The sequence below is a fragment of the Sander lucioperca genome, chromosome 6 (genome assembly GCF_008315115.2).
Source record: "Sander lucioperca isolate FBNREF2018 chromosome 6, SLUC_FBN_1.2, whole genome shotgun sequence".
NCBI classification, from domain to species: domain Eukaryota; kingdom Metazoa; phylum Chordata; class Actinopteri; order Perciformes; family Percidae; genus Sander; species Sander lucioperca.
In genome coordinates this window covers 35,596,049-35,611,834 of record NC_050178.1, presented here as the reverse complement: position 1 = coordinate 35,611,834, position 15,786 = coordinate 35,596,049, and the positions used below count along the sequence as shown (strand labels likewise).

The 15,786-nt window shown below is 41.3% G+C and overlaps 1 protein-coding gene across 10 annotated transcripts in view; it reads right to left on the bottom strand.

The window, feature by feature from the left end:
* celf4 (CUGBP, Elav-like family member 4) overlaps positions 1-15,406 on the bottom strand; it is an 86,279-nt gene extending 70,873 nt beyond the window's left edge. For all 10 annotated transcript variants that reach the window (XM_031277293.2, XM_031277312.2, XM_031277299.2 and 7 more), the window contains exon 1: positions 14,681-15,406. In XM_031277293.2, coding sequence (XP_031133153.1) covers positions 14,681-14,957 — 277 coding nt within the window. In that variant the 5' untranslated portion in view covers positions 14,958-15,406. The remainder of the gene's footprint in view (positions 1-14,680) is intronic.
* Positions 15,407-15,786: the final 380 nt, after the last annotated feature.

Below are 15,786 nucleotides of genomic sequence, written 5' to 3'. Positions count from 1 at the left end.
CAGTGGTACCTTTAGAAAGCTATAACAAAACGAAACAAAAAAAAAGACCAAGAGAGTTGGATGTAGGCAACCTCCATATTAAAATGCATGCAGTAATCCTGAGATTACAGGTATTAATAGCAAATGCATGCAAACTAAAAATGTTCTTACACACTTTGATGCACTTCCACATTACAACCATAGATACATTTACATGTTTTATGACATTAAAAGGGCGAGAGTGAATTAGCACCTTAACATGTGTGTGTGTGTGTGTGTGTGTGTGTGTGTGTGTGTGTGTGTGTGTGTGTGTGTGTGTGTGTTTGTGTGTGTGTGTGTGTGTGTGTGTGTGTGTGTGTGTGTGTGTGTGTGAGAGTCCCTGAAGATAACAAGTCCCATCTCTCGCCCTGCTTCCCAGAGTGGCCGTCTGTAAGCTGTGCTAATCGATTGGCGAAGGAGGAAAAAGGGCCAGCTTTAATGTGTTGCATGTGAAGGATTTACTGGAGAGCAGAGCCACTGAATCAATGGCGTAGAAAATGCATCATTAGGACAGTGTCGTCCCCCCACACCACCCACCAACATCCTCCCTCCATCCCCCCCCCCCGTTCCCTTTAGGGTCGGGACAGAAAACACACGCAAACGCGCACATTTATACCCACACACTTGTGCACCCACACAAACTGGGCTTACATGTGACGCTTGAGCTTTCGTGCCACTGAGTAAAATGCCTTCCAAATCAAAACTCACACTGTGTGCATCACAGGTAACAGAAATGCTTGAACACACACTAATTTGTTAAAAGCTCCACTGATGGCAAAACACACACACCAACCACTTAAAGCAGTACCCAATACCCAGGAAGACAAATTATCTCACTCTCATCCTACCTCAGCCATTTTGTCTGGAAATCTTTGGGAGACCCAAATTTAGCTTTTCACAATATGAATAATTAAATGTGGAGTGACTCCTAAGATGAACCAAAAGTCTGCACCATAAGGTAGGCTACCAGGTTGGGTACTTTCGGGAAATGTATTGATGAAACTAATATAACAATGTACGACTGCTAACAGATGGACCTTTTTTGAGCATTTTCATGCCCAACAAATGTTCAGTGTTTCATTTGGGAACTTTATACTTGGCAGAGTGGAAAAAACTCTGAAACAGTATTTAGACCACCATGGGACACTAAAACTCTCTTCTTCTGATATTTACGTCAGGGCTTAAGAAGACAGAATATACTAGCCCAGTGTCACAGATCTACCAGTATGTTCAGATTGGACGATTCTGCACCTCATGATAAATGTCCAATGCAGCAAGTAGATGTGGAGATTGGGGTTGTGGATGGGCACATAGCACGCCTTGCTTTACAGTAATGCACGAGACTGAAGTTCACCTCTTGTCACAAACTGTAATTAGTGTTTGTGTTTTTATTACTGTAATTTTAGCTATGATTTCCCTAACCTGGAACAAGCATTAGTATTATTAGTTGTCTAACTATAGTTTATTATATCTGCCATAACTACGATCTTTCCCTTACCTTAACCATAATGTAGTTTATACACACATCTGCTGCTAATGTTATTTTGTGTGTGTTAAGGGGGGTGGGTGGTGTGTGTGTGTGGTGGGGGGGGGGGGAATGCTGTACTTCCTAACTCTGGGATAATAAAGTAAAGTATACTTTGACTTTGCAGATTTTGCAGAAAGTTAAAGTTGTAAAAACATTGGCATTGGACAAAACAAACGTTGTCAGCAGGTGTAATTCCATCCACATGTTCCCTGTTTATCTCGATTAACCAACCCCTAATATTCGCATAACAGTATTGGATGAAAACATGCATTAATTTGCATTATCTTTTGCCAATTTTCTCGAAAACTGGTAACTGAATATATATATATATATATATATATATATATATATATATATATATATATATATATATATAGGGTTTTGCAAAATTGCTCCTGTCTGGCAATAGGGCTGGACTCTGCAGACACTGAACCATTAGACTGATATACAAAATGCACAGAGAGAATATAATTTTACATGTTTTAATTTCTGTTTTTATGAAGCTCTGTATACTGGGAGTGGCTGAGATAGATAGATAGATAGATAGATAGATAGATAGATAGATAGATAGATAGATAGATAGATAGATGTAAAGAGCATATTGTGTCAACAGTCAGACGAAGACCTGGCAAAGCCGATTAATCAAAAATCTGTCTACAGGTGAATCATGTATCACTAAGAAGACAAAGTGCTTTAACTCTGTCATGGGAGTGGTCCCATGTCTCGTCCCACCGGTAAAACACTTACAGGATAAACACTCCCATTAATATTCCTCTGAGCACCTCTCCTCTCCACTCTACTCGCCTCTCTTCTCCTTTCCTCTCCCTGTCCTATTATCCTGCCTCGGCGGACATCCTGTCCTGCCCCGTCCGCCTTGCCAACCTGCAAGATGGAAATGAGAGGACGATCCAAACTCAGAAGGGGGAACATGAATCATTACACTTCCTGTTGTTGCACGCTGTCCGGGGAAGGAAGAGAGAGAACGCCCCCGGGGCTCCGATTGATTCCGGAGACTTAATTGGGTTTATTAGCCAAGATGTTGGGCCCCGCAAGCAGGCTCCCAGAGGCTCCCAGAGGCCACTGAGTCCCCCCCACTCCCGTTCCCACTATTCTGAAGGAGAAAGCCTGCGTAATTGTTTTCTCTCCATCTTCTGTGTCATTGTCAGATGGGTCCTGCGGGATTATTAGCAACCCCAGGTCCCTCAATAATTCATCCAGAGCTATTTATACACAGATGGAGAGTCCTCTAAAGTCTCCCCCAGTGAGCTTATCTGACGCTTAGACAGACAGAGAGAGAGAGAGAGAGAGAGAGAGAGCGAGAGAGAGAGTGATGAGGAGAAACACTGCTACAAAGGGAAAAGCAAGAGTGAGATAGAATGAGAGAAAATGGGAGGGACATACAAAGGGAGTAAAGAGGATGGAGAGAGGCGATCATGAAAAGAAATGCAATGACGAAGTGAAGCCAGTCTGACAGTGTATAAAACAGTGAGAGCGTTTTAGACACAATGACAATGTTTCTGGTGTGCATTGAGTTTCAAGGTGAAACTCTCTCGTCTGCTTTGCCAAAGTGAACAAAAGCACCGTCCTGGGAATAGCACACCCTCACACAACACACATTAATGGCTTTTAATCTTCCCCCCTTTTTCCTCCATTTAACACAATTAAGATGTTTGCAAAGCTAACATGGACCACTAGTCGCTATAGGAAGGACAGATGAAAGACATTTAGGGATTTCCATATGCAAAGTAAACATTTATCCGTCCTTTCTAACGTGTCAATGCGTAAGACCAACAAAACAGCAGCCAGCCATTTCTTAAATCACCTAATAATTCAAACATAACATTAACTCATTAGCATATTAACATTAGTGCATTAAGTAGCTTCTAATCCCGAACAGATAGTGGTTGGGCTAGAGGCTGCATGACTGCATGCTTATAATGGCTTTGCAGGTACCTGTGTCTTTCAGCCTGCAAGTTGAGGAGACATTTTGTTGTTGTCAGGCTAATGAAGCCTTTGGCGCACAAAGTTGATTTTCAAAGTCCTTTTGTTGAAGCTCAAGCCACAGATAATTATATATATTCATCCCCTTTGGCAGTCACTTTTATCCAGCTCATTTAGAAAGCTTGGCTTCGTCTTGGACAAATTGGGACATTGAAAGGCAGATTGTAGTGATAGTTTTTACATTTTGCATCGATGGCACATTAATCAGGGCAACTATAGCTATGGGAAAAGACTTGCTTAAACATCCTGTGAAAAACTGGTCATTTGTCTGTTGAAAATAGTATAACAAAAGTTATGTCATCTAAACTAGATTATTTCTGCTTGTATAAATGGGACTGTAAATATATAATAGACCATAACATGAGAGCTCCTAACTGCCAAATAAATTACAGTATATGTAATAAATCACAAACAAGTATGTTTTTTTATTTACAGGCTTTTGTGAGGGACTGCTTTACAGCTCATAGTAACAGATCCATTTACTGAAGTGCATCAGGGAGAGTCACCTGAATACAAACTGATATTTATAGAAGTAGAGCTTTTAATTAGACACTTTGTTACGCTAGCTGAGCAGACTCAGTAAATTATTTACTTTGTCTTGTTTCTTTTTGATGATTAATTGGAATTAGTTTGATAAAATAATAACGTCAATGTTGCAGTGTAAAACATTTTCATGTTTTGCATGAATTGAAACCACTTTTAATGAAAATATTTTTGGAACATGACGTTGGAAACTAATTCTCCATTTTGATTTCAGGAAGTGGACTTTTGTTAGCTTTGGGAATGCCAATGCCAATGCCAATTAATTGCTAGTGCCTAGTGCGTCCTCATGGTACTGATAAACAATCCATAGAGGAGTGCATTGTTTTTTCTCTAGCGCTCTCACACACAGACACACAGACACACACACACACACACACACACACACACACACACACACACACACACACACACACACACACACACACAGGGATCGCCAAGCTTATCATCTAGCCGAAGCTCACAAACTCACACGCCTGCACGCACAGACTTCTCTGTCTCTATCTATAAACCCATGAAATCATTCCACACTAAGTAAAGCAGGGTATGTATAGGTTTGGCCAGGATTCCCATCTCCTGTTCTGTGATTAAAGGACCAAACTAATGGGCTATGTCTCGTTGGGAACCTGTATGGGGCTAGGGGAGACCTCAGAAGCCATTAAATTGCAAATCTGTAATAATTTGCTGAAGGCTTTCTGTCTAGATCAATCCCTGGGCTGATTTGTGCATTGAAGTAACGCTCTGAATGGCCAAGCACAAACCCAGCTGAGCCCACCGGCTTGCCAGCCAAGTCAGTTTATTAGAAGGCACACTCTGAATACACACAGGGACATATTTACTTTATAAGAAACCACAGTGCAAACTTGTGCTTTACTTTTCATTTAATTTGTGCCAGCAATCGGCGCAAAATTAGGGGCCTGATTTATGAAGGCAGCAGCCAATCATTCAATAAGCAACTAGGCCAGTCCTCCAAGTGTAGTGAACTAAAAGACATAAAAAGATACAGACAATGGTCTGAGGTGTCTTTAAAAAGCACACTTAAAAAAGAAATAAAAATTTTTGAAAAACAAATACTTACCTAAAATGTATTGAAATAACCTAATAATATCAGTTATCTATATACATGTTAGTTTAAAACTAATGTTTAATATTTAAATACACTTCTGAGAAAATTAAGCAATAAAATGCATAAAAGAAAAGATTTCTTCTGAAAGGAAATACTAGGTACTGCAATAGAAATAAATAATATAAATAAAGAATGCTTTCACTATAGCATTAGCAGCTCACTAAACGCCATGTTCAAGTTAAGCTTAATAGCCACAACTCTCTTTCTGCTCTTTGTCGGACGTAAATATAATACTGAAACACTGTGTTTGTTTCCCATTGGCTGCTGCTCTCTTTTTTTGTTATATTTTCTTTTTGAACTAATTCAGTGAAATGTTTATTGATTTCTGTAGAATACGTTACAAACCCATAACCGTTTTCATCTGCTTTGAGGTAGACAACCGCCTCTGCAAAAGTGATCCTCACAAACAGCAATAACCTGCTTAAATCCAGCTGAATGCCAGTCATTCACACTTATTTGCAAGAGCCTTTCTTAAAGACCTTAAAAATGTATTTATGTACATACGTACATATTATATATATTTACATACATTCTCTGTTCTCTGTCAAAGTTAAAACAGTTGGCTTGGATTTGGTGGTCCTTGAACAGCTAATCAGAGTTCTGTGCTTTTCTGTTCTTTTTCTAAACAATTCTACAATATTTTAAGTATATATGTAAGTAAACATTCAACTCTTTAAAAGTGTAAAGACAACACAAGGGGTCCACACACAGCAGCTGAAAGGTCCAAAAGTCGTATTTAGTGCCACCAGTAGGGCCGCTAATTTATGGAACACTCCTGTGGGTCATATTAGAGGGTAGGAATAAACTACCTATATCGTCATATGGTGTGGAGAACTTGTTGTGCTTTGCACATGCACACTCATCTATTATTGCAGAAGCTAAACACTCTAAAACTTTAATACTATACTACTGCACTGTCACATTAACATATTGAACATTGTACATGAATAAAGTGCAGGAGCTAACATACACAGAAAAAAGATAGATTGACAAATATACAGTAAAAGCTGTCCAATTAACATGTTTTCAGACACCCATTTAATATGGAGGGCACCTGCTTATTTACCCCAGGGGTGGCTGGAGCTGCAGGGGTCTAATTCTGCTCCCATCTCAGGAAGGTCATTCTCCCTTCTCGAGTCATGATGGCCAAAGAGTAGCGCTTAAATCTGGCAAAATTCAGCCTATAAATTACAGCAGAGGACAGAGAGGTCAAAGCCTGGCATGGAACTGGGCCAGAAGCTATCAATCTGCCGGGGCCAGCGAGGGCGACATCTGTCTCTGGGACTCCCTCACTCTTTCTACTTGTCTCTGTCTGTCATTTTCCTTTCCAGCTTTTCTGTCTTTTCTTCTCAGCCCCTTCCCTCTTCCTTTCGTTCCTTTTGCTCACTCTGTGCCTGTCATTGAACAATTTCTCTGTGCCTCCATTTTTAGTCTGCACCTCTCTTTACAATCTCTGCTCTCATTCTTGTATTATATTGCTCTGCCTCTTGATATTCTTTGTCTGTCTTTGTGTGCAACCCCCCACCCAAACTCTCTTCCATGGATCTCCCTCGCCTCTTTTTCACGCATTCTCTTACATCATCCCTGTTTCAACATCTCTCTAATTCTCCTTGCCTCTCTCCCTCGCTCTCTCTGTCTTGAGCTCTTTGTCGTTTTACGCACTCTTGCACCATCTCCCTCTGCAGCGATATGTTTTGGTCTATCTGCTCTCCAACCAGCATGATAGGATAAAGCCTTGATGTACTTTCCCTCAATGTGATGCCAATATCATTTGAATTGTAATATTTGATAGCAAAAGGCACCGATTTGCAGTTTTTGGAGAATGAAAATGGAATGATATGGACCCAGTGGGTATCTAGAAACAAATGCAAAATTTGAAATACAAATTCAAAGCTGTTCAGTTGCTTTTTCTCTTTCAGAAAGGTTCAAACTAAATATATTACTGAAATATAAAATGGAACAAAGCTTCTCTGACCTGAGTTGCTTACGTCAGATATCCCTCTTGCTTCTGTTATAGGAGAAGTAGTAGTTTAAATGTAGGATGCTGACTCTGGGAGACAAAACTTGTCAACCCTAATCGACAACAAACATTTATTTTTGGTTTAATGCTTCTGCTAGTTTCATCAGATCTTGCATTACATTTGCCAAACCTTCAAAAACTTCTGCATGACTTATTATTCCTCCTCCCTTTTCTGAATCAAACTTGGTCTTGAATAATTGAGAGAGATCTTTGAAAAGCCCTAACCTCCATTCCCACCTTCCTTTTACAAGTCAACGTGGTGCATTTTTAATTGGCGGACATGAAATAGGCATGAAAGGAGATGGGAAGAAAGTGAATTGAATCAGGGACACTAAAGCCTGGCAGTCATCGCACAGGAGATTGTATGCATGCATACATAGAAAGCGAAATATGGGCCTGACAAGTCACACATGCTCAACAGTCTTTGGCGTGCTTTCTGTCTGGGACAAATAGTACACTGCTCATGTAATCCCTACTTTAGAGTATCCCAGCAGGCAGACCCAGATATGCCACTTCGAATTATGTTTAGTAATTTGGTTGAGAATAAACATTAGTTCAACTTTATATGAACCATAAATCTCCAAATCTGTATAATTTGTTTAGTGTATATGAGCAATTGTGTATCACTGGTAAGAGAAATCGTGAGGGCTTACGAAAACATAACTTGACCTTGCAACAATGTTAGAAAGGGTATACACATAAAACTGATTTTTTTTTATATATATATATATATAAGGTGGAGTTTAAAGTAAATAAAAGACATTTACAGCAGAATATGTAACAAGAATGAATGCTTGCTGGATATGCATTAATGGGCCACAGTAAGCTGTGACAAACTTTGTTTCTATTTTTTCCACATTGTTGCTGTGTCATCCTGCTATTACCTTGTGGACAGCCTCTGCAGTAAACTGCAGCTGGACCCATTTTCATGTGCACACTGAGGGTTCGAGTCGGGTTTGGGCCTAATATATAAATATTACAATTAAACATTAAAAGTTACTATAAAGTACTGATTTAACTAGGGCTGATATTTGGCACACCACATGCAGTTAGTACTCTGCAGTATAATCACACACTCATGAACGCACGCACGCACGCATGCACGCACGCACGCACGCACGCACGCACGCACACACACACACACACACATACAGATATTGAGCACGGATATTATAATATTCCCTATCATAATGCCTCCTGACTGTGCAAAGCTTGATAAAAGGAGCCTGCAGCTCTAATCCAAAAGGCAAAAAACTCCAGTTTCCAAGTTCACACGCAGAGGATAATAACCTTTTGACTGCTGAACAAAGGAAATGGTGTTTAAGCCTTTTAAACTAAACAACTACATATAGAGCATGGTGTCCGTGCAACTGCATAGCAGAGATGAGGGAGCCAGTAATGGGATAAAATATAAAGTATATGGAGTTGAATAACTCCTGAGACAGAAACCACATGTGGGGACTATAACAGGTTGTGTTATGGGAGCAGCATGGGTGAAGCTACATGTTTATATTTCTCATTATATTATACTTATCATTTTATGAACTAATCCTGAACTACAAGTAAAAAAATCCCAAGAAGCTAAAAAAAAACTAAACAGACAGGGCACTTCCCCACAGGAAGCTCTATTATTTGCAATGAAATCATCAGTAGAACAAAAGTAAATCACAAAAACAACATGTAAGACTTTCCAACATTTCAAAAGTATTGCATTCCCCAAGTCCTGAACTAGCCACCGGTATTTAAAGCAGGGGGGCTTGGAAGTGGTGTTAAGCATAATCTAAAAGATTGAAGAGGCCTAAAGCTACGTTCAACTTTTACAAAATTTAACACAGAGCACAATAATACTTACTAGCTGATGCAAGAGCCTTGAAAAACAATATTTGTAAAAAAAAAAAAAAAGGATATTTTTTTATCCTCTTGAAGAATAGTACACCGGGGCAATGAACACGGCAACAGGAAAGCAAGGGCAAGAGGGAAGCCTGTGCAAGTTGTTTAGCCTCTCTTTATGGAAAACAAAAGGCCAAATCTTGATGAAACATTTAAGGCAGACTTTATTTTAACCCAGCTGTGGGCTATCGGCTCATCCAGCTGCCAAAACACAAGAAAGCTTTTCCACTATGCATATTTCAGAGATGTTTTTTGCCTTCAAAATATTATGAATCACTTTTGTCTATGTATCTATCTATCTATCTATCTATCTATCTATCTATCTATCTATCTATCTATCTATCTATCTATCTATCTATCTATCTATCTATCTCTCTATCTAGCTATCTAGCTATCTATCTATCTATGTCAAAATTGTTGAGATCAGCAGCCTCCCTGACCTGTAACGATGGCCAGAAATCTTCAGTGTTGTGCTTCTCCACAGGTCAGCACTGCCGTCCACAGTGAGCCATGACTTTGCTACATGGAACCATTAACTACACACTAACACCCTTATGTTGACTAGACCATTTCACTGTATGATACTATAGACGTGCATGTGCTCCTGAACTATAAACACAAAAAGTTTCCTGTTAAGCAAATTCAGTCCCTATAAATGACAATGTAATTGTAGTATTTTAATTTAATTTATAGTTATTTAATTTTTTTTCACTTTAAACCTTTGTCTTTGGTATTGGTATACTTCATTTACAATTATATATTTACTTTTGTATCTGTGTTTACCAAACTTGCAATTTGTGCTGAATGTATGTCAGCTTGTTTCATTCAGTCTTTAGGAAGTGAAATGAGATGAACATGTAGGTACAGCCATCCCTTTACATTATCCGTCTCTCTCTCTATGTAAAGGTCAGTGGTTTTAATGAGAGGGCCGCAGAGGTCAAAGAAGCCAGAGGGCTCCACCTCCCTGACTGGCCTCATGACTCCAAACCTGCTGTTAGCATGCTAATCCTCGCAGGAGCTCCATGAGCACTCCCTCCTTCGGCTTGGTGCGGTTATCTCTCACTGTGACTAACTAACTGACTCCCTGCTCGGCCATCAGCCGGCCCCCATCTGACAGTCCCCTCCAATAATAATGGACAACAGAGGCAGTGCTGCCTTGACAACGGCCCTCCTGACAAATTAGGCTTACTGTACTCCCCGCTCTGGCTCCGCCTTTTGTTATCCTCTTGTTGCTCGGCAGTTCTGGGCTGTGCCAGGACAGGGGTGGCAGGTGCGGTTTGGCACTGGTGGTCGAGTGTACTTTGATAAGAAGTGACCTCCTCTGTGACACATGTTGCTTTTCTTCCTGACAAAACACTCAAAATCGATTGCCATGCGTCTTCATAGAAACGGGACACAATGTGGGGCCTGAGCGTGCATTCTGAGCTGAGCTGAGTGGAGGATTCTGGGCCAGGGAGGAGAGGAGGAGCACATGAACACACACACACTCATCCCAAACCAAATGTGAGAGGAGGAGAGAGAAGGATCCCACAGAGAGAGGATGATGCAACGAGAGTGAAATTTTTCGGCCGGAACGCATGCTGCATTAACGCAGACCTGCAGGACGAAAAAACACACCCACACATCTTTCTCTCTTTGTTCAAAGCCACATTTAGTTGTATCCTTCTTTTTTTGCAGACGGTACTCTAATGGCAACCTGTAACACCTAATTGCCTGCAATAAAACACAGCATGAGACTTTCATGTTTTTGGCATCGGCACTTTCTGGCCTCAACAAACATGATGAGCGCAATGATCTGCTCTGAACCTTCTCCCCTGACACATTCACTTAAAGGGCTGAAATATCAATACCATAGATGTTCAGAGGAAACCATAACTCCCTTTATGACCTGCATATATTATATCCCCCATCTGCATAAGCCATCTGCAGTATGTGTAAATTAAAGATTACTATTGGTCCTTACACTGTATCTCCACTTGTTTGATTTCAAACATATAAAACCATTTTCTCAAGTATTGATATTAAATTACAAAATAGCATAACAGCTAAGAGATTATATTTAATCACCACAGTTATTATATTATAGTGAGCTACTAGTATCTTTTCTTGAAAGCAGATGATCTGCACTAAAAACCTGTGACATGTTATTTACATCACTTGCCAGGTCAAATGGACTATTTGGACCATATCTAAATTAAGTTTCAACACCTGCTTTGACTTTGAGCAACTTTCTGGCTTTGCAACCACTTTAACTGTCTGAGCCTATGGCAAGAGCTGTTGCTAATGTATTTAGTTTGGTTGGCCAAGGACAAATATATTACTTGCATTAAATTACCACCAAATGAAACAACAGCAGTAAAACAAACTTGGGTGACAGTTGCATTTGCATTTGCTTGGAAAAACGAAGATGTAGACAATAAAGGTTTGGCCTGGAACACAATACTGCCCGAAGATGTGACAGCAGTAAACAATAGATAACACCTTCAGTTATTAAATGTCTTTCCCATATCATCGTGGTTCAATTGCCCTGGTGATTATTACATGAATTAAGGCTGATGAATAGTGCTAGCAATCATATCTACACATTCTCTTCCTGAATACCCCCACCTCCCATGCTGCATTGCCAGAGAGGAGAGAAAGAGAAAAGGGCTGGCTCTTTGTGCTAGCCGTGCCTCTCAGCCCCGTTGTGCTTGGTAGCAGCAGCAGCAGCCGGTGACCATTATAAATGGCCTCTATTAGCATGGCTCGGTCGCAGAGGGGAGAGAAATAAAATCATTGGGAGAATGTAGGCCTGCACTGGTGTCCCTGTGCCCGCTCCCAGCCTCTGCAGACCCCCGTCCCATACTCCCCTCCTCCCCGCTCCCTCCACACCTCCATTCCAAAGGGACAGAATCCTAAAGACTAGATTACTAGTGATACATGGAGTCATTATGGGGAGGGTTATGGCAATAGTATCACAGGCACGGCTGACAATAGCTATAATAGGGGTCTCTTTCTTCAGAGGTAACATTACCATAGCAAAGGCTGTTTCTTTAGGCTTGTTGATGTACAGCAGAACAGGAGGGCCTTTTATTACCTGCCATAGCAGAAAAAAGCTCTGTATTATCTAGCTGAAAACCATGCTTATTTCTTTGTAAAAGTGCCATGTCTCTTTGGGTAAAGTTAAATAAATGCAACAGTATCCCAAGATGAGGCATTACATTGTTAGCGTTGACAGTTACCAAGTATGTTCCATTTGGAGAAAAAAAACAGAGGTAGAACAAAATTGTAAAGGAAATGGCAGTTGATCATCTACAATCTCCGGTCCAGCCGAGGCTTTGTTCTACTACAGCCATTATCCAACATGATGTCACTGTCACTAAACAGGCAACATGAAGACAAAGGGGGAAAAGAATGAAGAGGATCAAGCAGAGTTAATAAAGAGGAGAAAAGGTGGAATAGAAGGGTAGTTTTCTGGTGGGCACTTCTATGGACTTCAGTCTAATGGAGCATTTAAAGGGTCACCCTCGGTTTTACTCGTTCTACTCTATAGAAGTAGCTGAAAAAAGGGGAAAGGGAAGAGTAAAGACTGTAACATGTATATATAAATGTACATATGTACATATGTACAAAACGTACAAAAAGATTTTAACCACCAAAATGCCACTGTTGACTTAAAGGTTTTTCAGCTGCTAGTTGGCAACAGTCCAAAAGACAAAGCCAGACCAGGAAAAGTGTTAAACAGTTTAAATGGATTTTATCTTACAAGGCACAGAAACACATATGCTGCATGCATTATTTCTCTTCAAAATATTTGCTTGTAAGCGTATTTACTCTTGTCTCAAACTCTTGCTGTGATAGCATACTATACCTGATTCATGTTATGCTGCGTTGTCTTCAATAAACCCAGTATGATGGCAATGCACACAGTCAGTTACTTTGCCTGTTATTTGTGGGACATGCTGTCTTTTACTGCTAATTTGGGAATCTTCTATGGAAACCTCAGGAAGGTGTTAGGAGTGATGGAGGGAATGCTGCCCTCAAGCAGGTTGAAGTGAGCCAGTGAGCTGGTGAGCCAGGGAGTAGCTATTGCCTCCAGCTAGTTAAAATATGAGCGCAGCGGGGGCTCGCTAATGAAAGCGGGGGGCCCAGCCCGGGAAGCAGGGCCGTATATCGCATTGAGGAGACAGTTCTTAGAATCAGCTGGTGGGCCGTGCCTATAGTTCTGGGGCTACTGGTGATTAACTGTCCAACAGGGAGTTGCTACTACAGCTGGGCTATTAATAAAAGATAACCCCCTCTCTTCCCATCTCCACCTCTTTGGTTTCCCCCATGCCTACAGACAGTCTCTGCCCCCTGGAATTATTTGTATATCATAATCATTTCCTGACACATGGTGCATGTCACACATTGTTTACATGGTGCGGAGGGGGCTTTAAAGGGGGAGGAGGGGGGTCCCAAAAAGTGATAGTTCATTCTTAATGTACTTTACTCCCCTGGGAGATGTCCTGCAGGTATAGCAGATAGTGACCTCTCATTAGATGGTGATTTACAGAGAATGACCCTTCCCTTGAGAGAAGATAGTAAAATACAGGGATAAAGCACCATCATTCCTGTTGCACCACAAATACAAGGCTGGTGGTTAAAATTACACCAAAAGGCCATGTAGCATTGTTACACCAAAAGTATATGATAATTTCTTATTGTTAACAAAGGGATCTGCCCAGGGTTACACCAGGAACACATATAAAAATAGACCTAAACTGTGCTGGAACGTTTAAAAATCAATGAAAGTATATTCCTGTGCAATTTACATTTCTACTTTGTAGTTTAGATGTCATATTCAAGGAGGGATAAATCAGATCACCAACACCTAGAAATCTTGCAAATCTTAAAAAAAAGGCTGTACAAAAGTACAATATATTCATACTGTAGGCCTACGTGCACGCGCGACCCACCCCAGGACCAACCCCCCAACACACACACACACACACACACACACACACACACACACACACGCACACACACACGCGCGCGCATACAGACACAGCAAGAGTTACGGGCAACTGAGTGTACGGTGCTGCGGGCAATCAAACACAGCCTCCCCGCTATTGCAACGTGAAAACGTGAGGTTAATGGCCTGAACTGTAGTGAATGAAAGCACGTTTACAACCGTCGGACTAGATGTGTGAATACTCCCGTGCACACTGCCCACATAGGAACATTGCTCCTCCTAATATCACCCTACATAAATTCATGCCGTCGTGACTCCCGATTCGTGACAGTCTCATGCTTGGATGTGTTTGCCCAGCAGAACAGCATATGATGCACTGACTTGGAGAAAAAGTCTAAGAAAGGAATACATATATTTTTTTGGTGCCCCAAATCCCGACCACAACACGCAAAAAGTCATTATTCAACCTTACAGAAAATTGCACAATTTGCCAACAATTGTGCAGTTCTACCCATCAAATCCTGCATGATTTAGGATCCTCACTCTCACTAATGTGTGACGGATTTCACACTGACAAAAACTATATAACATATAGTTATCTCAGGGAATATGGGCTTAACCCACCTTTGTGCATGCCCGTGAAGCGGTCCTTCAGCACAGTGAGCTCGTAGATCTTGCCGAACTCCTCGAAGAGGGGCCGGAGGTCCTTCTCATCCAGGTTGCGGGGGATCTGACCGATGAAGAGTTTGATGGCATCGTGGTCCTTCATGGGGATGGTGGCCGGGCAGCCCACCGGGCTGTGGCTGTGGCTTAATCCGTTCACGAGCCCGTTCGTGCTGGCGGAGACCACACCGACACCGTGCACCGTGCCGTCCATCTGCCCGTTGGTTAAAGTTGCCATCTTCGGACCGGCCAGTGACTTGGGATGGGTACAAACAGCAGCAGATGGTGATGGTAGAGAATCGTTTTACGTTGAAAAAAAGCTCGTGGAAGTCTTGGTCAAAATTTGGTTCCGAGACCAAGCCGTGCCAGAGCTGATTCCACTCTCGTCCTATCAAAGCCAATATTTACACTGATGTGAAAACACATGTAGCATTTGGCAAAGACGCATATCAAAAGCGCGCAATGCCGTTGGTCCCGGTGGAGGCTTTGATTCCTTATATGTATGTCCTACCCAATAACTCGTTCATTGATTTCATAAAAGAGAGACAGAGAGAAAGAGAAGGGGGAGGGAGAGGGAGAGAGAGAGGGAGAGAGAGAGAGACCAAGAGCGTTCACTGTCTATTTACACCCACGTTCCCTCGTCCTAGCTTCTTGGCACCCTTTTATTTTTTTGCATTGAGGAGTCGGTATGGGTGTCTTCTCGGTTTAAACGGACAGGGCCGGTTCAATCTCTCCAACAACAGTGGGGAGGTTTTTTATAAAGAGAGCCGCTATTAACTCGGCATATGTCAACCCAGCGTTTTCTGTCCCCCTTTTCCTTATGCCAAGACAAAGTGGTACATTCCACCAAGGGGAGAGGGTCTATAAATAGAGAAATATAGAGAATACGGTCCTTTGTGCTCCTACTCAGAGCAAATAACTACACAATCACGAACTCAAGAATTCCTTACTTCGTGACTGACATGCATACTACTCTTTTTAATTGTAATAAGCTGTACAGCTGTCTTGCAACAATTTAATCCTCAAAATAAACATTCGCTGTAGGTGGAATGTGATTGAAAAGGTGA